The 24,165-nt window shown below is 44.5% G+C and overlaps 3 protein-coding genes across 6 annotated transcripts; 1 reads left to right on the top strand and 2 right to left on the bottom strand.

Moving 5' to 3' along the window:
- The first annotated feature begins 424 nt into the window (after window positions 1-424).
- Window positions 425-3,854, top strand: chst14 (carbohydrate (N-acetylgalactosamine 4-0) sulfotransferase 14). The gene is made up of 2 exons (XM_076087366.1): window positions 425-824; window positions 1,565-3,854. The coding sequence occupies exons 1-2, from the start codon at window positions 540-542 to the stop codon at window positions 2,390-2,392; spliced, it is 1,113 nt and encodes a 370-aa protein (XP_075943481.1). The 5' UTR covers window positions 425-539; the 3' UTR covers window positions 2,393-3,854.
- cep135 (centrosomal protein 135) lies at window positions 841-12,319 on the bottom strand. The gene is made up of 26 exons (XM_076087360.1): window positions 12,132-12,319; window positions 11,374-11,506; window positions 10,765-10,955; window positions 10,497-10,664; window positions 10,213-10,354; window positions 10,008-10,092; window positions 9,795-9,923; window positions 9,409-9,624; window positions 9,188-9,253; window positions 8,901-9,051; window positions 8,323-8,552; window positions 8,081-8,236; window positions 7,859-7,996; window positions 7,552-7,629; window positions 7,248-7,399; window positions 6,906-7,021; window positions 6,651-6,805; window positions 6,294-6,349; window positions 6,021-6,189; window positions 5,823-5,933; window positions 5,531-5,716; window positions 5,195-5,404; window positions 4,746-4,948; window positions 4,545-4,649; window positions 3,528-3,707; window positions 841-3,217 (listed from the first exon to the last, which is right to left on the bottom strand). Exons 2-26 carry the CDS (start codon window positions 11,484-11,486, stop codon window positions 3,196-3,198), a joined length of 3,528 nt encoding a protein of 1,175 aa, XP_075943475.1. The 5' UTR covers window positions 11,487-11,506; window positions 12,132-12,319; the 3' UTR covers window positions 841-3,195.
- A 115-nt stretch (window positions 12,320-12,434) lies between these two features.
- Window positions 12,435-24,165, bottom strand: exoc1 (exocyst complex component 1). Of its 4 annotated transcripts, XM_076087361.1 has the most exons (19): window positions 24,105-24,165; window positions 22,412-22,543; window positions 22,190-22,320; window positions 21,945-22,104; window positions 20,851-21,038; window positions 20,539-20,766; window positions 19,923-20,055; window positions 19,674-19,783; window positions 17,974-18,123; window positions 17,191-17,299; window positions 16,522-16,566; window positions 15,966-16,129; window positions 15,181-15,294; window positions 14,962-15,041; window positions 14,585-14,813; window positions 13,599-13,782; window positions 13,304-13,503; window positions 12,980-13,174; window positions 12,435-12,887 (listed from the first exon to the last, which is right to left on the bottom strand). In XM_076087361.1, the coding sequence occupies exons 2-19, from the start codon at window positions 22,533-22,535 to the stop codon at window positions 12,735-12,737; spliced, it is 2,697 nt and encodes an 898-aa protein (XP_075943476.1). In that variant the 5' UTR covers window positions 22,536-22,543; window positions 24,105-24,165; the 3' UTR covers window positions 12,435-12,734. The 4 variants fall into 4 exon arrangements, with proteins under 4 accessions (XP_075943476.1, XP_075943478.1, XP_075943480.1 ...); XM_076087363.1 differs by lacking the exon at window positions 16,522-16,566; XM_076087365.1 differs by lacking the exons at window positions 22,190-22,320; window positions 22,412-22,543; window positions 24,105-24,165 and having other exon boundaries at window positions 21,982-22,097.

Genomic DNA, 24,165 nt, shown 5'->3' with positions numbered 1-24,165 from the left:
TATTGAAAACCGGACGTCTTTTTAAAATGTATTCTAGCTAGTTAAATTGGCATTAGTTTCCTAAAATTGAAGATAATCATGAGGATATCGTCATAGGAAGTAGACACACGTAACGTACTCCAGACTTATTTAATCAAAATATTTTAATTTGTTTAAATCACCTTAAATCGGAAAAACGGTTTTATTTCTAAAGTGTTCGAAATCGGAGGTGAACCGGACGTCTTTTTAAAACGTAATCTAGTGAAATTGGCATTAAATTCCTCAAGTGCAAGATAATCCTATGAAAGAAAATATTCATAGGAAGTAGACACACGTAACGTCCTCCAGACATATTAATGTAAATGTTTGAATTTGTTTAAATCGGAAAAACGGTTTTATTTTGAAAGTTCATCCGGAAATGGCTACATTTACGCTAGCATACTTGATGTACTTTTGAAGTTTATTAAGGGTACGTGGTAGGTAACCAACAGTTTAGAACAGTTTTCGCTCTCACGTAGAGACGTTAGTTAGCTAATAATAAACAGACACGCCGGATACCGATGATGCTTCCTCGCCGGCAGGACTACGGAGTGAAGAGGACCGGAGGAGGCTCGGTGATAAACTTCAGGACGACCGTTAACAGCTCGGGCGCCATCCGCCGCGGCTCCGCGGTGCTGCCGTCGGTGCTCACGTTCCTGGTGATCGTCGCGTCCGGAGGCCTGCTGCTCATGATAGAGAAAGGAATGCTGAGCAGCATGGAGACGCCTCTTAATCCTCGGGGTAACAACGGCAAGAGGGTGGACTTCAGGAAGCTCGGACCGGCGGCTGAGGACGTGGACTCACAGGTATAAGATAATAAGATAAAATAAGATAATCCTTTATTAGTCCCACAGTGGGGACATTTACAGGATTACAGCAGCATAGTAGATAGTGCAAACAAGATGCATAGTAAAAAAGCAAGATCAAAACAAGTATTATAAATAAGTAATTAAGTAATAAAACAGTAAAGCATATTAAATAAGTTTAAAAATCCACAATAACTAAAATATATATAGTATATACAGACAGAATAATTGTTGTGCTGCACAGATTATATAGAAATCTTTCTTTAATAAGAAGCACCGTGAAGTTCTGCTGGAGTTTTTGTCATTGGTGGATTTTATGTGTTTCACAATATTTACAAGATCTGTTGCACAAACTGTGGGATTAAAGGCTCGACAAGCCATTTAGTGATGTTAGTGGGTGAAGAAATTTAGTATTTAGTATTGCACTTCCTTGATGTTTGGGAGTAAAAGACGGCTTTAAAAACTTTAAAGACTCGTGAATTTTAGTCCCATCATGCAACTTGTTAGTGTTCATGTCTCACATCTGACTCCACACCTCCAGTCTGCATGCATGCTTTCTGTTACATTGTCAAGCCTACGATTAGATAGCCATGATGACATCCCGATGACAGTCAGCGTGTTGAGACTTGCTGTTAAACAGTTTTCACAAGGCTCAGGAACACAAACCAGGACCAGTAAACTGATGTGTAAAATAGCTGGAATGCACTTTTTAAGAGTCGCCGACTTGTGTTCCCAATCAGATCCTCCAGGAGATCCGTAACCGGACCATCAGGACCGTGTGCAGCCAGAAGAACATGCCCCACAGCGTCTGGTCCCTGAGCCCTCTGCAGAGGAAGACGCTGCTGCAGCACGTCCTGGTGAACGACCGCTACCACTTCCTCTACTGCTACGTGCCCAAGGTGGCCTGCTCCAACTGGAAGCGGGTGCTGAAGGTGCTGAACGGAGCCCTAGAGAGCGTGGACGTCAACATCAAGATGGACCACCGCAACGACCTGCTGTTCCTGTCCTCCCTGAAGCCCGAGGAGATCCGCTACCGCCTCAAGCACTACTTCAAGTTCATGTTCGTACGCGAGCCCATGGAGCGCCTGCTCTCCGCCTACAGGAACAAGTTCGGGGAGATCGAGTCCTACCAGAAGAAGTACGGCGTGGAGATCGTGACGCGGTACAGGAAAAGTCGCGCCAAGGACGCGTCCGTGAAGGGCGACGACGTGACGTTCGCCGAGTTCGTCCGCTACCTGCTGGACGAGGACGCGGAGCGCATGAACGAGCACTGGATGCCGGTGTACAACCTGTGCCAGCCCTGCGCCGTGTCCTACGACTTCATCGGCTCCTACGAGCACCTGGAGAGAGATTCGGATTTTCTGCTGCAGCACGTCGGGGCGCCGCCTCATGTTCGCTTCCCGGAGAGGCAAACGTGGTACAAGCCGGTGACGGCGGAGACGCTGCACTATTACCTGTGCGGCTTACCGCAGAAGCTGCTGAGGGAACTGCTGCCCAAGTACATTCTAGACTTCTCCCTCTTCGCCTACCCTCTCCCCAACACGACCACTGAACACTGCCGGCATTAGAAATGTGCAATATTTTATAGTGAGATTATTTTTTATAGAGAATCTTTTTTTTTTAACTATTTTTTAATATTCCTTGGGAACAAAGTGTTTTTATAGCTGTTAAACATTTTTACTTGAGATGCTTCCTCAAAACAAATTGACCATAAAACCACTAAAGCTTGAAATCAGCTGAATACAAAGAATTAAAAAACGTTTTCCTGTCGTGCACTGTTACAGCAAAAGAACCAATGCAGTATATAAACAATGATGTAAATAAGTTTGCGAGACCAAACGTATTTTGCCTGTTTCTTCATCTACACGTTGAGGAAGTCAAAGGGTTAATAGCTTCTGTGGGCATTCAGTGTTTCACGTCACCGCCTCTCCTAAAACTTTGGACTATTTACCTCGAAATAAAACTCAAGTTTAGCACATTTCTGTAATTTTTGTATCGCTTTATTTTATGAATAATTTAATAATTTAAAAAACAAAAACATGAAGCGTAATACACATAACCACAGGGCTGAACTTCTTCTTGTTACGTATAATATGAGGTTATAGTTGCTGAGGACTAAATTCATTTCAGAAAGAAGCGGGATCCTAATTTTTAAGAGCGGACACTTTGCATCCAGTTGAGTCAACGAGAAGTTGGATAGAAAAAAACAAATTGTGTTTGAATGTTTCGCACAGTCATGATTTCACAAAGGTCGCTGGCGGCTACGGAGACTCACGGAGACCTTCACAATTCATGTCCAGACTTAAACTTAAAGCTGCTAGTGGTTTCTGACTCACGCATCAAATCCTCCACTCGTCTGTCTCTCTAGTCGTTAATCCTTGAAGCTCACACTTCTGAAAGAGAAAGCAAAACATATTCTTTTTAATATTTTCAAAGAGCTTTTGATGAAATCAGGCTGACGTATTTATACAAATACTTATGACTCAGCTGTGCTTCCTGTTTAAAGGATTACATTTGTATTCATTTTAAACTTTGACCCTATTTTCCCACGTTTCTGTGTCTAAGTGACTAATGTGGACAAACACATGAGAAAATACGGTCCAGGTTGAAACACCAGCGTTAATTCCCTAGATCGCAAATCTAAACCAAAAACAACGAGCTCTAAAAAACACGGCAGAATCATTTTCATGTCCGAAGCCTTACTTGTCCGCCGACCTGTCCGCCGACATGTCCGCCGACTTGTCGGTGGAGCGGTTCAGAGTTCGGAGGATGGAGCGCTCTTGGGAGGTGTGATGGGAACCGGCGGAGGCGTCGAGGGACAGCGAGCTCTGCAGCGATGAGAAGGACAATCCCTGTCTGCGCATCTCCTGCACGGCTCGTTCACTGAGGACGCAGAGACGATCAGACGATCACACAGTGTTACGTCCTTGTTACGACAACGTGTATTAAAGATACAAGTACCTACTTGTAAATGACTGTAAGACACTTGTGATAATCAATAAAGTCATTGAGTCATTTTCTTTTTAAAAAGTCGTGAATAATTGCAGTTTGTTGTGTGTATTATATATAAGGAAGTGGAGTATCGTTGGGACAGTCCGTCTGACTGATTTGACAAGAAAGTTATTAATTTATGTAAAATGAATCCTTAGTTTCAGCTCTGTATGTACAGATATTCTAAAAGTACGACCGGTTTATTTTCACCAAGAGGACACACGTGGTTCACAGTAAACAGGAGATTTTCTGTAGCGTCTCTCTCATCCTGATGATATGCTACTTCAAAACGTTAAACATTGGAGGGATAGTTGGGAACGTCACACAACCACACTTCTAAACATCCAGTTAATGAAGTCTGGTGGCTTTGACGACAGCATAGATAACTGATTCAGTTCCCCGTCAATGTAAATATCGCGCACACTTAAACGGATTGATTTATTTTAAGGTTGCTAAAATAGTTTCTCCAAACTGGACTTTAACAAACAGGAAGAAGAACGTCTGTTTTTGCAACCTACCTCAAGTGAAGAACTAGCTAATATTGGGAATGAATCTAGTTTGTTGCATCAACTATGCTACTAATGAAGTTACAAGTCTATAAAATACATAACAAATGTATACGAGTTGAGTCACATCACAAAGGGAATATAAAATGCCCTTTAGTGGTCACACACCGACATATTGACTTTGGGTCTTTGTGCTGGCGTGTGAGTTGAAGAGTCAGCTCACCGTTCAAAGCGCTCGCTGGTCAACTGTCTTTTCAGGACGTCCATCTCCGTCTGCAGCTGAGACACTCTGCCGCGGAGCTGGGACACTTCTCTGGCATGCTCCGCACTGAGTGCATTCACACACACACACACACATCATCATCAACAAACAGGGCATTTATTCAAGTCTTCCAGCTCGAGCCAACATGTGGGGTTTGTTTACGTTTTGCTATCGGCCAGCGTCAGCCTATCACGGAGGACCTTCAGCTCGGACTCTCTCTCGCTGGCTGTCAGGTGGGTTTGGAACTCCTTGTGCCGATTGGAGGAGAGAAGAGTCTCGAGGTTACGCACAGTCAGCCTCTCGCTGGCCATTTGCTTCTTCAGCAGCTCGGCCTCTGACCGAACATCCTCCAGTTCTCCTGTGACCTACAACACATGGTTTTATTACAGAAAGCAGAAGTAAGGGAGTCAATAAGACTTCTGATCACCAGAATCCGACCCGGTGGCTCCGATGACGAGCTTTAAGAATAACTCTATAGAAACAGACCATCTTCTCTCTGATGGTCTCTTTACTGATGGAGGTCTTATAGAGGATCAGGACTAACCTGAGACTGGTTCAGGACCAGTTAAAGGTTCCTCACAGTAACTTTAAGCCAGAGTAGCAGGACTCACCCTCTCGAGGTCCATGCTCCTGGAGGTGAGCTGACGTACAGTGAGCTCCTTGCCAGAGTCCAGCTTGACGCACAGCTCCCTGACGGACGCCAGGTCAGAGAGGAGAGCCGCCTTCTCCTCCTGTGTTTTGTGTAGCTCCTCCTCCAGCCGGGACATCCCGCGCACCAGCGACGACACCTGGGCCTCGTACGCCTGCAGGGCCTGTGTGTGCTTTGAGGGAAACGCCGGAGTGAAAGGTACATTTATCACACGCTGGTATAAAGACATAACACCTCTGAATGGCTTTACTATCCAGCAGCATCTCTCTCTACAGCTCTAGACCCTCCCACGTCTCACCTGCTGGATTTCTCTCCCCTGGTGGCCGACAGTATTGCGCAGGTGTCTGCGTTCTGTGTCTGAGGAGAGCAGCTCCAGGCGGATGGAGCTATTGAGGCCTTCGACCTGCTGCAACTTCTGCTCCCGCTCCTCCACCTCCGAGTGGGCCATCCTGAAACGCTCCAGCAGGTTCCTGTTGTCCTGCTCCTGTGGGGGGGTCGACACCAAGCGGTGAGCCATCAAGACAGGAGAAAGGGTGTGTATAGAACAACAGTATCTGCTGTACAGGCGACAAAGGCAGAGTCCCTCTTGCCTTTGTCGCCATCAGTTTCTCTATTCTGGACACTTCAGAGATGTAAGAGTGGACCCTCAACTTCAGCTCGTCCTTCTCGTGCAGCGCCTCCTCCATCTCCACGTGTACAGCCTGCACAAACACAACAGGAGTGTTGATTCCTGGTTGTTCCCTTCTTTATTCTCTTGGTATAGAACCACATTACCATTCACGACATACTTGGTTCTCTCTGGTCATCGTAGCCAGGTCGTCCTGCAGCCTCCTGTTCTCTCTGACGGTGATTTCTTTGTCTCTCCTGAGTCCGGCCAGCTCCTCGTGGCCGGCGTCCAGCTGCCTCCTCAGGCTGCCTATCTCCCTCTCGCGGCTGTTTAGCGCCCCCTGCAGCTGACTGCAAGGATCACACCTTTAACACTTCAGCTCACTATTTACAGCAGGGCACATTTCATGGTGACGTTAAAAACCAACGCGGAGCTTTGAGAGCACGTTACTCACGCTAGCGAGTTGTCCAAGTTTGTGACTGTGAGTCTCACATTTTCAAGGGTCTGTTCCTGTGCAAATACAAAATATTATGCATCATTAGTGCTCTTTAGGCACAACTCATCATGGCTTTCAATGCATAGGTTACATTCTTCCTAATAAAACACTCACTTGTCCATATGTGCATTGAAGAAGTTACTAGTCTACGTAATCATTCCTTCGTCACTAGGAGGAGACCTTCTCAAGATGAATGATCTTTTTCATTGTACATATGGTCATGCGAGTATTGTTTTTAGACAGACCTGGAAAGAATGTGAAGCTCTCCTTTAATCAAAGTGTGTAATCTTAATGAGGTGTGTAGGTGGAGGTTACCTTTTTAGACAGATCCTCCTGGAGAGCCACCAGTTTCTCGGTCTTTACATCCACCTCGTCCTGCAGAGCGTCCTTCTCTCTGTCCAGAGCAGAGATGGACTTCTGCAGAGCAGACAGGTCCTCCTTGTGCTTGGAGCCCCGCTGACTCAGCTCGCCTGTCAGACAAAACACAAATCAAGCAAACAAAACAAACACAAGTAGACCAACCAAGTGTGGCGGTCCATCCTGACCCTCATAACATCCACAAATATCCACCTATCGTCTCCTCCAGTTCCTGGATGTGCTGATGGGCAGCGTGCAGCTCGTTCATCTTCACAGACAGCCTGTGTTGGGTGTCCGACAGTGACTGCTCCATCTGCTCCTGTAGCAGCCTACAGACAGACAATGAGCCCCGATCATTGTCAGGTCAGGATATGCAATGATGGGGCCAAAAGCTCAGTGGAAGTGGATACTGCAGATATACAATATATGGTCGTATTATCCATTGTCTACGGTCTGAGTTCTGCACACTGTTAGGCTCTAGGGTTATTATTATTGGAGAGTCTTTGCCTGGATGTGCACTCACTCCGTCCCTCTTCCAAAATGTTTATGACGAACCTCAGAGCGTTAGTCTCGGCCCTCTGATGAGAAACCTCCTCTGCATTCTGGACCAGAGCGGCGGACCGAACCCTCAGCTCGTCCTCAGCGGCGTCCCTGTTCTCCTTCAGCAGACACACCTGAGACCGCAGCTCCAGCCTCTCGCGCTCAAACTTCACCCAAAAAGAAATACAATTAAATTACACAATGTGCCAGGGATCAAAGTTACAGTACTGACCATTGCATCATAACTGTGTCCTGGTGATATTTCAGACTTCACGAGCACACGTCTGAACAGATTCATCTAAATATCCACCAGACTTACCCTCTTAACGGCGTTCTCCAGGTCGAGGATCCTCCTCTCCTCCGTCTGTCTGTCTGTGAGAACTGAAGTCTGGGCAACCTGCAAAAAGTTATTGTGTGCGTTAGGCTCAACACATTCAAGTTATACAACTAGTTTACAATATAGCAATGTGGTCTCTGAGTTAAGGAGCGCTGCATCTAACGATTGTTTTCATTGTTAATTCATCTGCAGATGTTTTCAATTGATTGATTTTAGAAAACGGTGTTGTTGTGGTTGTATAAATGTAATTGATGGTGCTGTTAGATTGCTGCTAGACTGCCCCGCTAACCTTCACTCTCTCCATCAGTGCGTCTCTTTCTGCGGTCGTCTGCTGGATTCTGACTTCTGCCCGTTTAATCTCCGCCCTTAGTTCCAGGAGATCTGCTGACGCGTCTGTGCTACGGGCCAGCTTCAAGTCCTCTTGAGCCTGAATGGATGACAACACTTGGTTACTTAAAAGTGTTTAAAGAAGAAGTCTCCCACCTGGTGGAATAACGTTTGTAAAACTCACTTGTTTAAAGAGGGCTTTGAACCGGTCTCTCTCGGAGCTGAGGCCCTTCACACTGTTCTGGATGTCCTCCATGTGGTTCTCAAAGTCCAGCAGAGCGGCCTTCAGCTCATCTCTCTCCTTCAGTAAACGGAGCAGCTCCGTCTCTGCAGCGCCGCCCTGAAAATACGACGCCGTTAGATACTTGTTCCATCAGTTTTATGAGGAACAAAATAGTATGTTTTCTTCTTCCTTTCATCTCGTACCCTCGTTGCTTTGGACCGAGGACTCCTGCCCCTGACTGGACTACGACTGGGGCTTGAATCTGGACCACCGGCCCCTCTGGCTCTTTTGTAGCGGTCCGCCTCCTGGCGATAGTAATCCCTCTCCTCCTCTAGACTCTTGACGAACGCATCCAGCCGTGACGGGGAGCGTTCCCTTCCACAAACGCCATGTTTAGCCCGCATGGTCTCCAACTCCAGAACCAGGTCTTTGTCTAGGAACAAATAAAGATCCGCCCGGGTGGGTTTCGGGTAAGATTACTAGAATATATCACGAGTTTGGGCGGGCGGGCGAATAAGCGACGTTCCAAGCAGGTTATTGAGAAACATACAGAAACATCGCGTGTTATAGTCCATAACCTTCTGTAAGTTACGGCCCAATTCTGATTGTGACAGAACTTCCGAGGACTACCTTCCACAATAACAAGCTAAAAAACAAACGCTTAAGAACTTTTGCTGGTGCAGGTTGTCTCCTTTGATTGTAAACAAAACATCCGGTACATCCCTACACTAACGTCAAAGATGTAAAGCTGCTGTAAGAAAAGGTTTCAGCAGCTTCTCACCAGCTGCCATCGTTTTCTCCATTTTGTCCTGCAGCCTGAGTTTCTCCTGCTCCAGGAAGTTCACGAGTCCTTCCATCTTCTCGTTCTGCTCTCTGAGATCCTCCAGCTGGTCTCTGAGACGGTCTTTTTCAAAGTCTCCTTCGGAACGCTCCTTGTTTCAATCGACAACACGGGGCAGATATTTGGCAACCGTTTACGTTCACTGAAGAATGTCAGTAATGTTGTACAAAAGTTTAAAAGTATTCCAGTAAAGGAAATATAAAGTTAGAGTATTTTACTCTACGTACCGATCTTAACTTTGTGATAATGTTCTCCAAGTCTTCGACGATTTTCTGTTGCCTTTGAATTTCTTTCTGTTGATAAAAAAGTTTGAGGTTTGTTTTCACTTATTCACACTTTTATGTATTATTTATAGCATATGTAATAGTAAAGTAATGTTTGTGAGTATATTACAGGCAGATTGAACATGGAACACGTTGTCTTTGGTTCTTCTTTCTCGTATTCTTACTTTAGTTTCTTGCAGCTCCATGTCGGCCGTTTCCAACACGTGCTCCTTGTCGATCTCCAGCCTCTTCGCCAGGTCGTCGATGTGCGTCAGCTCTTCACACAGCTCCAGGTTCTTTATGGACAGATTGGCCACTTCGGTGGAGGCGTCCTTCTTCTTCTGCTGCAGCGCCTCCAGCTTCTGGTCCAGAGTCCTGTTGGTCTCCTGCAGGTACTCGATCTGTAGAACACAAAGCAGCAGCTGAGGCTCAGCAGACAGCAACCACGACGGACCACTTTTTCTTCCAGAGGAATGGGGCTCAGGACCGAGTTCACCGCTCTGTTGAAGCACCTTGTGTTCCAAAAAACTTAATTTCTACATCAGGGTAAAGGTTCTATGTGAACGCTTACCTGAAGGTTAAGATGGGCGATCAGCTTCTCGTTGCTGACGTTCTGAGCCTCGAGAGAAATCACATCGTGAGGTCGTCCTCCGTGAAGAGCTCGGTTCATACGCTCGATCTCTTTGTCCCTCTCCTCCACCTAAAACAAGTGTTTAGAAAACAGGTTGAATAACATTTAACACATCACAGTATTAAACGCTTCTAGCTTTAATGTATTTCTTACCTGTGTGTTTAAGTGTTTTATATATTGTTGAGCGTTCTCCAGGTCGAGCTTGACTTTTATGATGTCTTCCTGTAGCTCATGAATCCTACAAATGAAATAAAAACTATGTCAACACAGTCGCTGAAGCAGTAACGCAATCATCTCACATATCAATCGAGCGGTTACCAATGACACAGCTCGGGCATCGCAAAAGAAGAAAACACACCTTCCATCTGCCATCTGCAGCAGGTCGGCTATATACGGGTCATCAGGCTGCGACGCCGGATACGCTGATGTAGAGGAGGAAGGTATGAGCTCATCAATCTGCATCCTCTGTCGTCTGAAAGGGATGCTGCGCTTCTTTCCACCTGTGAGTGTTTGTGAGAGGAGGAGGAGGAGGTGGAGGATTCCATTCTTTAGTTCACTTTTCATTCGTGGTTGCTCTTTAAAATCTACCAAAGTCACTTTCAGTGTGTCGTCACAGAGCTGAGGTCGGACTCGTGGCTTTACCCGGCGTCTGCACCACCGCTTGCATGTTCTTTTCCTGCAGCTGTTGGATGCGCTCAGCTTTCGCCTTGCTGTCCTTCTCCAAGCAGCGGACTTTGTGCACATACTGGTTATTTAAAAACTTCAGGTCAGACGTCTGGTGGTCCAGTTTTCTGATGTGGGTCTTCAGCTCTAAAACAAGACAGGGTTGTGTCAAACCAGTTGTGTGTGAGTGTGTCAAGGATGTAAGAAAATGTTTGAGATTACACTGAGGATGGACATCACAGCTTACCTCTGCTGACACGATCCTTCTCCTCCTTCAGCTTGAGAAGCTCGAGGTGCAGCTCATTGTTCTCCCGGACCACTCGGGCATTCTCCACCCTGTACGGCTCCAGAAGAGCGTCAAAGTTTCGAGTTTCTTTCTCAGTTTTCCCTGCTGACAGTTTGGCATTTCTCAGGCTTTCGGTTGTGTGGACCAGGTCACTGTAACACAGAGGAGAACATGTCTGAGGAACATCTCATCATCTGTAACTGACTTGCTGACATTAAAGGAGATAGTTTGGATTGTTCTGTAGTGTGTTACTATGAGGTTCTCCTCCACATTCAGGGTTCTACTACAGTAGATGAGTTTATAGAAACAGACAGGAGAACCAGCACGGGAGCAAAGTAATGTTCTGCTGTGGACGTATTTTAGACTCCTAAAAGAATGTCTATCAGTTTAAGTGAACGCTATATTTAGAATGTTTTCACCTCTTTGCTCCCGTGCTGGTTCTCCTGTCTGTTTCTATAAACTCATCTACTGTAGCAGAACACTGACTGTGTAGAAGAACTCTCATACAAACACACTACTGTCCCTTTAAGTTATGAAGGAGAGCAGGTGCAGACAGATTAAAGGCTTCACCTGAATAGTTTCTCCACCAGCGGCAGTGACTCTATTCCCAGAGGGTTTCTGTAGCCCAGCTGATCCAGACGCTTCCTCAGGTTGACGAATTTCCTCTCTGCATTGTTGTTCATGGCTGTGGCACTGAAGTTACCTACCATGACACAAACAAACAGGCAGATTAGATTAGTCAACGGCAGATAAGATACTTACAATAAGACAGACAGATATATAGATAGACAGACAGACAGACAAATAGATACAGACCAACAGAAAGACAGGCAGAGACAGACAGAAATATAGACAAATAGACAGACACTCACTCATTTTATTAATCCCGCAATTATGGTACAGGTAAATAAAATAACAGAGTAAAAATATTAAATATCAAATGCACAATATATACAATGAAATATAATAACAGGAAATTAATAATAATAATTAATAATAATAAAAAATAAAAAAACTCTGACACTTTACAGAGGGGATAAAAATTAGATAAATATTTAAAAGCATACGACATAGAAATAGACAATCAAGCAGTAATGACAACCTACTGTAAAGTGCAACGTACGGTGGCTAACTAACAGCTTGCTAACCTATAGTTAGCCATGTTTTTAGCTAGCGTTGGCTAATGTTACGTAGCTATCTTACAGGCTAATGAGCAAACATTAGCATTGTATAGCTAACGAATGAGCTAGCTCAAGCTAAAACAAGCTACCGTTGACTCATTAGCTAGCTAGCTAACGTCAACTCTCGAGGAGTTAGCCTCAACGTACCGTGCTTGGAAGGACACCGTTTTACATGTTATTGTCCGTTAAAGTTTGATAGTCAACAACTCTTTTTGAGTTGACATGTTTTCCGCGGTAAAGAGGTTTGAAAAGAGCGCCGTTGATCTCCGTTTTGTTATTCGTCACCATGGAAGTGAGACGCAGCAGAGAGCATCTGGGGCAGCTTGTTTTGAGAGCCGGCGTTGTCCGTATCAGAAGGCGGGAGGGCGGAGTCAGGCCATAAACGTGTAAATAAATAGCTGTCATGTGCTTAACAACGAGATAACTACAAATATTGGACACAGAATTGAATAGGTTGGCAGCAGCAAATTTATTATGTACATATGGCATAAAGAAATAATAGACATACAACAAACGATTAAGTATTTAGAGCGCATCTGTTGAATCAAGCACACACACAATGCAGAAACATCTGCACCACTGTCAAGTGTACAAATCCCTTTCATTAAAATACACTGACACACACAGAAGAAATATTCATCGTCCAAAAAACAAAAACAAATAAACAGTACATGATAGTTAGTGAGTAGCTAGTGTATCATCAGCCAATGTGAGGCGAATCAATCTTGAAAAGTGCATATAGCAGCCAGACTAATGGGACTGAGCAATGCTGGAGAAGTACTCCAACATGTCCTGGATGGTGAACTCCATGGTGATTCCAGATCCAGGGTAGCATCTGCCGATCAAGTCCTCAAAGTGCTTGTACTGACGGATGAACTCTTCCTGCATGGAGTGCCACACCACCTGGTGGAGAGAATCAGCACGAATCAGAGACGACGAGGAATCTCAACCAGCAGTTTCCCCTCATAACACTTTTATTTTTTTTATTTTCTCACCTGTAGCAGACTTTCCTCCTCACACAGATGTTTGTCCACCTTCTTGTAAAGGTTGTCGAGTCCCTTTTTCACCTCCTTGCCAGGATACTCTTTGATAACTTTACGCAGCTCTTGTTTGTTGAAGGCCAGCTGGTAGCTCACCTCCTCCTCGCGAACGCCCTGAGCCACGCGGGCCTCGACACCTTCGAAGAAATGCTGCAGGAGGGAGATAACAGGTTAACCAGCTATGATGCATCGAATACAACCTCTCTGTAAATGCTCACATCCTGCGTATCTACTCATGACCAGGAACGCGAAGAAACTTTGCGATAACCCCCGACTTACATTGAGTTTTTCTAGCGGCTGGCCCAGAGAGTTGATCACGTAGGACTGCAGATGGTCCGTGTATTTGTGCTTGGCCTCTCGCCGCTCTGCCTCCAGGCACGAGATCTTCAGACGCGACAGCGTGGAAAAGATGTGGTGGAAGTTCTCCATCATCACAACGTCCCGCGGCGTCTTCTGGCTTTCATTGGCGACCTTCTCCACTAAAAAAAAAAAAAAAATATTCAGGAGTTTGTTTGCGGGGGCATCGCATCGTCTCCAGCCAATTAAAGCAGGTCAGACCACATAGAGGTCTCACCGTTCACGAAGACAGCCCTGATCAGTTTGACGTAAGCTTTGTCCAGGTCCCCTCGGCGCTCAGCGTTACGGAAGATCGTCTCAGCCAGCTCGGCAAACTCCTCGAACCCGGTGACAAAGAGGAGGATACCGACTTTGCTTTTCTTGGAGATCTTCACTTCCTCCATCTGTCTGATCTGAGCCGACTGTGGAAAAGACACGTAGTATTAAATTCATAGCACGATATGTGTAAGAACTGAAAAGGGAATACATATTCTTCCTCTTACCTGTAGAGCTTTTTATCAATCTAGAATGTTTTGAGTGTTGGAGGCATCGGCAGTAGAGATGTCTGTCTTCTCTACAATGATAATGGGCTTGTGGTGCAAAAAGTGCCAAAAAATAGATGCATGCTTCCTGATGTGTGCATCTACGTCTTCACATTTTAGTCCCATCTAGTCCCATTATATTGGAGAAGACCAGGCGGCAACCTCCGGTTCTGAAGAGTGAAGCCGGTGCTGAAGTCTCTTAAAACCTGCATTCTCTCTAGTGTCCACCAGGGGGCGACTCCTCTGGTTGTATAGAAGTCTATGAGAAAATGACTCTACTTCTCTCTTGATTTATTACCTCAGTAAACATTGTAAACATGAGTTTATGGTCTCAATCTCTAGTTTCAAGTCTTCTTCAATACAGCATGATGTTCATTTAGTACATTATGGTCCATTTAGAGTCAAACAGACCATAAAGCAGGGGATGCTTTAGGGGCGGGGCTACACAGTGATTCATAACGTCAGTCCACAAACCAATAAGTGACGTCACGCCGACTACGACTACTTCGTATATACAGTCTATGGAGACGGTCGACATCTCCAACACTCGGCAACTCACACCGAAACAATCTAGATTGATAAATAACACTAAAGGAAACGTGTGTTTTTGATTTTGGGGTAAACTTTCCCTTTATACTTTGTCTATTTGTCAAAAAGACGAGAAGTTTTGGACTCTACTCACAATGCATTTGTCAAAGTTCCTCTTGACAGTGACTAGAACGTTCCCCAGAGTCGTGCTGAGGTAAGAGGCCGGGTCGACGTTCTCGGCGGTCCACACGTGGTGACTCATCTTCACCAGCATGTACAGAGAGTTGAAGCTGTCGATCTTGTCGCCCAGAGCGATGAGACTGTTGAGCTCCGTCTCGATGCTCTGAAAGATCTTATTCATCATCAGCCGCACGACGTCTTTCCTTCAGTCACGAAAATACATAAAAAAAGAGGTGAAACAAAGAGAAGCGGTTATTTCATGGACGATATATAAATAATGTTTTTTTGCAAGTAATAGACGGGTTATTTTTTTGCAGCATAACTGTCAGCCGACGATGTGAAACTACTCACTCTGAGGACAAAGACTGTCTGTGTTCAGCCTGGGGAGGCATTCTTGACAGCGTGCCTCCATCTGTCTCCTCCGTCTCAGGCTGTCAACACAAGAAACACAAAACATGACAAATCCGAAGAAACGTGATGACGATGCACCCGTTATTTCTGAAATATATCTCGGGCAAGACAAAATTCAGATTGACGCCGCTGACGTAGAGTTAAAGGGTTAAGATTCACCTGAGCGAGGGGGGGCATGACTGCCGGGTGCTGCTGCAGCTTGAAGAACTTGCTGATGAAGTCTTGTTCAGCCAGACACAGAGGCTCCAGCTCACTGAGGACCTGCTCAAATATCTGTAAAAGAGAAAGTCGTTTAATACAGAGCACGTGTACATAGTTTTATTTCCATTACACATTTTACCTTCTAATCTGCTATATTTTTTCTTTTTTTAAATGGCCAAAAATACACATTAGCATGTAAAAACTGATGTTATTGTCGGATTTTCAACTTTTCCCACGGTCCTTGAACACATCATGTGTTACAAACATTTCTATCAGGAAAAGCAACCAAATGAAAAGCTTAAAATTGTGATATTTCATCAAAAACACTTTTCCAAATGTCTCATTTTAAAGTTCTCCCAAAGAAGCTCTTTGCCCCAAACAGATTCTGTAAAAAAAATAGTCACATTAAGAAAATTTGGTGAAACTTTGACTGAACTGCAGGCACATAGCAGACGAGAGGTTGTAAAAATGTAAATAGTTAAATATGTATAAACACGTGGAGACTCCATTGTTATTTATTGGAAACACTGGTGGACGCTTGGAAAAAGTTGGATATGTAGATTTATGGCGTTATAACTATGTTATAAAGCACAAAAGACAGCATTCTCTCCCGACTTCTAGCCGTGATTGTGTTTCCATAGACGTGCAGGATTCTTATATTTCAGTGAAAACAAGGCCACAGTGAGTAGTGAGTTCAGATTAATAGTTTGGTTAAACAGAAATAATCTGTGTATATCTGTCACCTTGTCAAATTTGGTCCTGTCGGCCACGTCCAGGTCGGAGGCGGACATGTTGCCCATGTCCAGCAGCGAGGACGACTGGGACCGCCGGCTGTTGGAGCCCTGCACGGTCAGCTTGTTCAGGCTCGAGGTCGAGCCCGTCAGCTTCCCAGAGCTGCCGTGGAGACCTAACACAGCACGCACGTCAGGTGTTCAGTCGGAGAGAGTCAACCCCGGCAGCCGTTTAAACAGTCAATTATGACAGTATTACTCAATAAATTAAGCAGTCAAATGATTTAAAAATAACATGGATATCAAAGGTTAGCTTTCATTTGGCTTTTCTCATAGAATCAGAAGATTTGACGATGCATTCAGCTGCACTGTGAAGATGTATCACAAACCAACCAGGTCCATGGAGAGGTAATGGTGTGGCAGGGCTGATAAAGTGGTATGTGTCGGGGTTAGCGAAGGGCGCCGAGCAAAGGTTTTCCTTTTAGTGCGGCGGTGTCAGGCGGAGTGGTGAGAAGCAGCGGGCGGTAATTGACAGTGGAACAGCTCTGTTGCCGAAGGTCGTACTTACTCTCCGTTTCCTGTTTGAGTGCGCTCTCTTTCCGCGGAAGCGTGGCTGCAGCCAGTTAGAAAGGCGGGCATCAGAGACAGAGACAGGTTAGAGCTCAGAACATGCAGCATGGGGAGGGGTGAGGCTGGATGTTAGACGTACACAGTTACATATATGCTGACGTGCACTGCGGTGGCTTAGCTATGCTGGTAGCTCGGACAAAACCTTTTGGAAAACAATCTTCTTTTATGTTTGTTTTCAGCAGGAAAAGCCGACACAGAATGCAGGAAGCAGAGTTTCTAGAATGCTCGACCTAGAGTCCTCGTCAGACTTTAAATATTCAAAAGAGCAGAGAATTCAGAGCATGTGAGGTCCTTCAAAAGTAAAACAAGGGGCAGGACTCAAGCATCTTACGAGCACACATTAGTTGGTAAAAATATGCTTTTGGTAACAGATGTGATGCAGAAAAGACCGTAAAACGTTGAGGCCCTGTTTCCTTATTTATACACTAATAACTCGATAGTACAATAAACAATACTGGACAAAATAATCTGGAGATGCAAGTGAAATTCTCATTGCCGTTGAGTAAACTAGATGGTACAGAAAAAAAGAAGCAAGAAGACAAAAACAGTTGTTACTTGAGACACACAATAAGACGAACGTGCTTCACGTCTTCGCTGCAGCTCTCACCGAACTTGCCCTTGGCCTCCTTGGTTGTACCTGCCATCTTTATCTTGGCGACCTCAAAGAAGTCTTTGATTTCTCGTTCGTATAATCTGCTCATATAGTCAACGTAGGTCTAAAAACAACAAGGGGAGATGACATTTGTTTAGGTCTAAAACATCACATCTTGAGTACTCAAGTGTTTAAGGAATAACTCAACATTTTGACTGACTCAGCGAACCGTCTCCTGGCTGCAGCTTCATTCTTGAAGTTATAATTCTTCAGATTTTCATGGAATCTAACGCCGTTATTGATAATGTTTATGGTCGGCATTTCTTTCCTGCAACAGCCATTAAATGACTTCTCTATGGAGTAGTTTTCATTGTTAGTGTTGCTGTCACCACGGGACTGAAATCTACGGGATGACAACTTTAACGGACAGATATGAGTGGTGTGAATCCTCTCATCTAGCTCTGGTGTACGACGATATGTTGGGCTCATTGTAGGTAAAAAATTTTTTAAATAAATCTCTAATATTAACGAAGTCAGGGGGTAATATTCAGAGGAAAGAAATGTGCAAGAAAAATCAGATACTCTGAGATTAAAATGTAAATTTGCCAGAAAAGATTTCACAAAATACGAGAAAAAAAATATTAACAGATAAAATTATCTTAGATGAAAATGTAATTAAGGTCACAAATTTACAAGAAAACAACAAAAAAAAAAAAAAAAAAAAGAATCTCGGAAATTCCGTCATGTAGGCGTTTCTCTACTACTCCTTTAACTACGTAGCCAGATAACAGCACTGACCCTCGACAGGCCCTCGTACTTCTCCCGGTGGGTGTTCTTCAGCCACTCCATGAGCTTGGAGTAGCGCAGCAGGTCCCTGTGGAGGGGGCTGTGTTTGGGGAGGCTCAGCTCGGCCGTGTGCTGCGACAGCGTGGAGCTCTGGTCGTGGCCCTGGACGACAGAGCGACGGCAGACAGTTAGAAATGTAATCAATGAAAGCGTTAGTGTAGACTGAAACCGAATATTAGTGTCCCATTCCATCCACAAACACACTCAACACACCAGGAATATTTACTCATCACAAACATCTGGGGATGTTGCCTCAAACTACCACAAAAAAACGAATGTTTTCGAGGTAAACAAACACTTCTTCAACTCAAACTCTCTTTCTGCCGTACTGACGTTCTCCTCTCTTCCCCCTCATCGTCATGTTGCTCAGTATCCACTGACATGCACTCAGAGCAGACAGGCACAGGACTTCATCACATGAGACAGCACCAAAACACAAAAGAAGAGCCCTCGGCTGTGAGGAGTGCAGACTGTTGATGAAGGAGGAGGAAGATGAGCAGTGGCCCGTCAGCTTCGACATCAAATGAGAGATGTTAAGTAGTTAGAAAACGTACCCCATGCAATAAAGAATGGGCTGCGTTAGGCAGATGGAGGGCAGGAGGTCTCATGTAAGTTGGAGTGACGGTGTGAGAGGTCAAACACTATGCGGGGGGGGGGGGGGGCTGTGAGGGTACTCACTGGAAGCGACAGACAGGAGGACCTATAGAACTGAGGGATGGTCATTTTGAAGTGACTGAAGTAGTTGAACTGACACACAGAGACAGAGAGAGATCAGAGAGGGATGATTCAAAGTGAGCACAACACGGAGAGTCAAGAGTAGGAGGGGAGGACACAACCAGGAAGGAAATGACACAAGGAGAGGAAGAGAGTCACGGATAAACAGGAAGTCCGTGACGGGGGTGAGGGAGAGGGAGAACAGGAGAGAGAGACTCCCTTTCGCAGCAGATTCACAATGACAAGTTGTGAGAACGACAAAAGGTTTTAGTCTTGAATCTGCTTCAAAGTAAAGGAGCTGCTCCCTCTACTTAGTTGGACAGAACTTTAAGTAACATTTGCACCAAATATCTGCTGCGCATTAGCTCATTTAAAGCCGCGGGTGCTTTAAGGATCACACGGTCTCTTTTTGTCTTATTCGTGCAGGTTTAACGGGCTTGAAAGACACGCTAACCTTTTGTGAATTGAGCAACTAAATGAATCATTTAAACCAAAAAACAAACCATAACAGTTTACAAACAGCCTGTTTGATAGCAAAGCTCAAAGAGTACTCATTCTGCAGTAAAATGTCCCTTGTAACCGATATATTATTATATATGACATTACTATTAATATTAATACTGGTGCCACCGTGTGTAAGCAGCATTTTACTGTTGTAGCTGGTCGAGATGGAGCAAATTGTAACTACTTTATCTACTAAACTAGTAAAAAATGAAAATGTTTCTCTCTGAAACGTAGCAGAGTAGAAAAATGTAACATCCTCATACTCGTTTATAGATGCTCTTGTAGATATTTAATGCTCCAGGGACATTAAATCAGTAAAAATACAGTTTAAAGGATATCTTCCTATGTAGCTGCAACTTAGAAATCAGAGCAATGCTACACTAAATGCTCTTTAACACGTTGTATATAATTAGTAAGTCTGGCGTTGCTGTTACCTGGTGAACGAACACGTTGTTGAGGTGATTGGTGAGGCGGCGAGCGAAGGTGTCCCTCAGCTCGGCGAACAGGAGGTGCTGCTGCGTCACAGCCATCAGCTTCTCGTGGCCTCGGGAGGGAAAAAAGACACTAATCTCACGAAAACGTATCGGCATTTGTAAGCATTTAACGTTCAAATAAACTGAATGAATCTGCTCGTATCCACGCCAAAGATTTAGTTGATCGACAAGTGCGATGTGTAAACTAACCGGGTCGCAGTGCCACGTTCATGCACTGGGAAAGAGCCTCGGAGGCGTTGATGCAGGCCTCGATGCCTTTAGGGGAGGTCAGGTCTCCCTCCTGTAAGGCTCGGATGTGTCCCTTTGACAGGTCCATGTAGTTCTACAGGAGGAAAGACACGACGCAGGCAGCAAGAGAGAGAAAAACAATCCAGCAATTAAAATAGTGTATTGTTATGGCTTCATATCTGTTATTGTGTTTGTGTCTCACAACAACACAAACTCAGCAACAGATGGAGGCAGCAGGAGAGCAGCAGCTCCTGTGTCCTGAGAGGTAGAATCAGTGTTTGAGTGAATGGAGTCTGGTGTGTTTGTAGAGATCATAGATAACAGCTTGAGTTCCCCTCAGAAAGGTCTGTCTGACAGCAAGGTGAAGAGGTGAAGACATTCTGAATATAGCTTCACTTCAACTGAGAGACATTCTGTTAGAGTCTAACATACGTCCACAGCAGAACATCACTTTGCTCCCGTGCTGGTTCTCCTGTCTGTTTCTATGAACTCATCTACTGCAGTAGAACCCTGACTGTGGAGGAGAACCTCATACACACACACACTGCAGAACATCAGTACTAAATGTGCTCCTAACCACTAAGAACTGGATCTCGTCCAGCAGTTTGACGTTGTTGGTGTTGCTGATCTGGATGAGGCGGTTGCTCTGTGAGATCTGGTCCATCTGTTCCTTGACGCTCTGCAGCATCTCCTCGTAGCTGCTCAGCTTCCCCTCGATGGTGTCCACCTCGCCCAGCGCCTCGTCCAGCAGCTGCATCAGGATGTTGACCTGCTTCTCCGACGCCATGATGGACTGGATGTTGGCCTTAAATAGTGGTCAAAAAGGAAGAGGGTATTAATATGAAATCATTTCTGTCCATAAGATCGCGATACCTTTCACTTCACTCACCCCGTCGAGGACCTGCAGCTCCCTGGAGAGCTGCTCTGCGAAGCCCTCTGCGTTGGAGACGGCGTACTCGCACATCTCCATCATGCTCTCGATGTCCTGCTCCTCGCGGGTGCTCAGCTCCTGGTAGTCGTCCAGGGCGTCCTCGTCGCCTCCGGCCACGCTCTGACTCTCGCCACTCGGCACGGACTCTAACGCCACAGACAGAGAAGGAAACGCACGCTGAAGACAAGAGCGAGTCCAAGACACATTCTGATATCTTCCAACACATCAGGGTTCATAAAACACCTCTACTAAGAACAACTACAGACAAAAATACATTCGGTGACGGGGAAGAACAACACATTTTAAAGCAGCTACTCATTTTCTGCGAGAGATGGAAGAAGTATTCCTGCAATCTGGAATAACTACTATCAGCTAAATGCACTTCTTATGTTTGTTCTTGATTAAAAAAGACTGTAAATTTAATTAAAGTACAAAAACATAAACATCTGTGCTCTGGAAAAATAAGAAACAATATGAGCTCCAAGTTTCGGTCAAAATATACAGAGTACATTAATGCACACATCAGTGAATAATCATATGAACTAAAGGTGGAATGGACACGTAAATGAGGTAAAACATAACCTAAATGTGTGTTATGATTATAGAAAAACATGAATCATGCCGTCCGTATTTAGTGTCAGATAATTCACACAGCTGGAGCTTTAAGGAGGTGAGAGTCTCTAATGAGAATGGGGGGGGGCTGAGGTCATGAGATAGATAACAATGGAGAGGAGTGAAGAGGGGGGGAAGTTAAGTCCTACCAACCTTCCGCTTTAGGAAGTTCTGGCCAGAGAAAGTTTCAGAGAGAAAAGCGAGAATAAAGAAGAATTTAACACGGAGAGCCAAACCAACAAGCCAAGATACAGAGGAGAGGTCCAATACTTATTAAAAACCTGCTATTCATAAATAAATTAAACAAAAATCCAGCAGAGATTCTCACTCATTAGAACGCCTCAAACACGACCAACACACATTATTGGTTTAAGAGGGAGATCATAATTAAATCATGCGCTCACAGGGGAGGGTACAGTAAAGACGGAGCGTTTCCACACCTTCCAGCAGCTGAGAACTGACATTCACAAACTCCACCTTCTTCCTCAGGTACCGCTGGTTCAGCTTCCAGATGCAGGAGATGAAGGAGTTTTTCTCGGCCGCGCTGCTGGCCACCCAGCGGTACACCTTCTCAAAGTGGAGGTCGAATTCAGGGTTTTCCTGAACAGCGAGAGTCAGAAGAGGAGGGTGTGAGCGGTGAACGAGGTTCTGGGACAAGAAAAGAAAAGCAAGAGATTTCTCCGACCTTGCTCGCATCTTTGGCATCTACTTCTGTCAGATCTCGGAGCTCCCACGTCTGCTGTCGTTTGTAAAAGTCCCCTTTGTCGGACTTCTTCACCTTAACCACTTTGACCTGGATAGGCCTCTCTGTGGTAACTGGAGGAAGAAACACAAAGAAAACACAATATTTCAGAATATATTTCCATTGTTATCAGCAACAGTTCTTCAGACTTGTTTTTCCTCTTACCCGTCGCACACAGGAAGCAGTTCTTCTTTTTCTTTCCCGCCTTGCAGACGTTAACGATGCCGAGGAGACGCTCGTCGTTGGGCGTGAAGATGTCCCTCTGGAGAGCATGCTTGATGGCCGTCATGGCGGATGCTGCCGTACAGAAGGTAGCAGGTGTTTATTATTGTGACGGTAAGAGACACACATCCATCATGCGAGCACGAACACTCGCTTTAAATTTGATTTACACGCCGTTTAGCCTCAATAGCATTTCCTTCCCCAGTATCAGGACAAAACTGAAGTTAGCGTTTGATTCGCAAGCGACATTTTGATCCTTAACGCTGTCGGAAACTCACTTTAAGAAAGATGTCAGTGAAACCTGCAACAAATTGGAGATTTCACAGTTTTTTTTCACATCTAGACCACATTAGACCAGGTCCAGATCAAAAACCATGATACCTAGACTGGTGAAATCTGATCTAGATTATCCCAGAGAGGCCAGAGAAAGTTTTAGATTCGTGAAAACTTAATTCTATTTGTGAAAAGACTTAGACTTGTCAAATCCGGACTACATAGGACACGGTCCAGATTTGCCGGGGCGATCTCATGATTTTTGAATTTCACAAATAGACTTTAGTTAATACATCTTTCACAAATCTGAAATTGAATCTCTGACTTCTCTGTGATACAATTGTACATTGACCAGTCTAGGTCTGGTGGTTTTTGATCTGGACCTGGTTCAATGTGAAGATTGTTTTTGCATTTTCACAAATAGAATACAGTGTTTTAAAGAATATTTAGCCTCTCTGGGATAATGTAGTCCAGATATGAACAGTCTAGGTAGAGTGTTTTAGAATGAAATCTGGTTCAATGAGGTCTAGATGTTTAGCAGTTTTACTAATAGAATAAAGAGTTTGACTTTTAAAGAGATTCTGGCTTCTCTTGAATAATCTAGTCCAGGTATGACTAGTCTAGGTATGATGATGTTTGATCTGGAACTGGTCCAATGCGGTCTAAAAGCAGTGATACCCCCTCTGACATGGATGTTTTTTAGTGTTTAACAATGCAGCATAATCTTGTCTTTACTCCATGTTTCTATTTAACATTGTTATCCCTTATTATATTTGCTTTGCGTGTGTTGAATTTGTCTTGTTAGTACTTGACAATGTAGTATAAGAGTCTCCTGAATGATGATACTACTTATATTGATATTCTCACTTCTTCATTATTTCTGCACGCTTTGTAAAGGGTCAGTATTGCATAACTTTGTAAATGTAATCTTATATTCTGTTGTTAGGTTCACTTTGTAATATCTCTCCTGATGACTACGGATGAAAAGTAGCCTCTTGGCTAACTGTGGAGCATTTACAGCAATGTTTTTATTAATGTGCACTGTCCCTTATTAAATAAACCAATAAATAAGCTAACCTACGTCACAACATTGACTTTGGACTTAAGAGTAATAAAGCACCCTAAAAAAGCACCTTTCCTAAAATAAATGTTGTCCTCTGTGTCTGTTAGCTAGCTAGCTGTATGCTAACGCTCCTGCTAGCTTCGAGAGAGCTAAGCTAGCTCCCTGTTAGCATCCATGACGCAGAACAGGCGAAGGTTTGACCACATAATATAATAATCTACTGTGATTTTGAATCGAAATGCACACCGTCAGTATTATAACAGACAGATGTAACGTTATGAATTCATAAGTGTTGCCTACCTTGGTATATCAGCCCAACAGCCCTCTGCGAAGCACCGCCCTCTCTCTTCCGGGTTCGGAC

This window comes from Anarhichas minor, unplaced genomic scaffold, assembly GCF_050575085.1.
Source record: "Anarhichas minor isolate MPS153535 unplaced genomic scaffold, ASM5057508v1 ptg000010l, whole genome shotgun sequence".
In the NCBI taxonomy this organism is placed as follows: Eukaryota; Metazoa; Chordata; class Actinopteri; order Perciformes; family Anarhichadidae; genus Anarhichas; species Anarhichas minor.
Note: the sequence above shows the minus strand (reverse complement) of the source record. Positions and strands in the feature narration are given on the sequence as shown.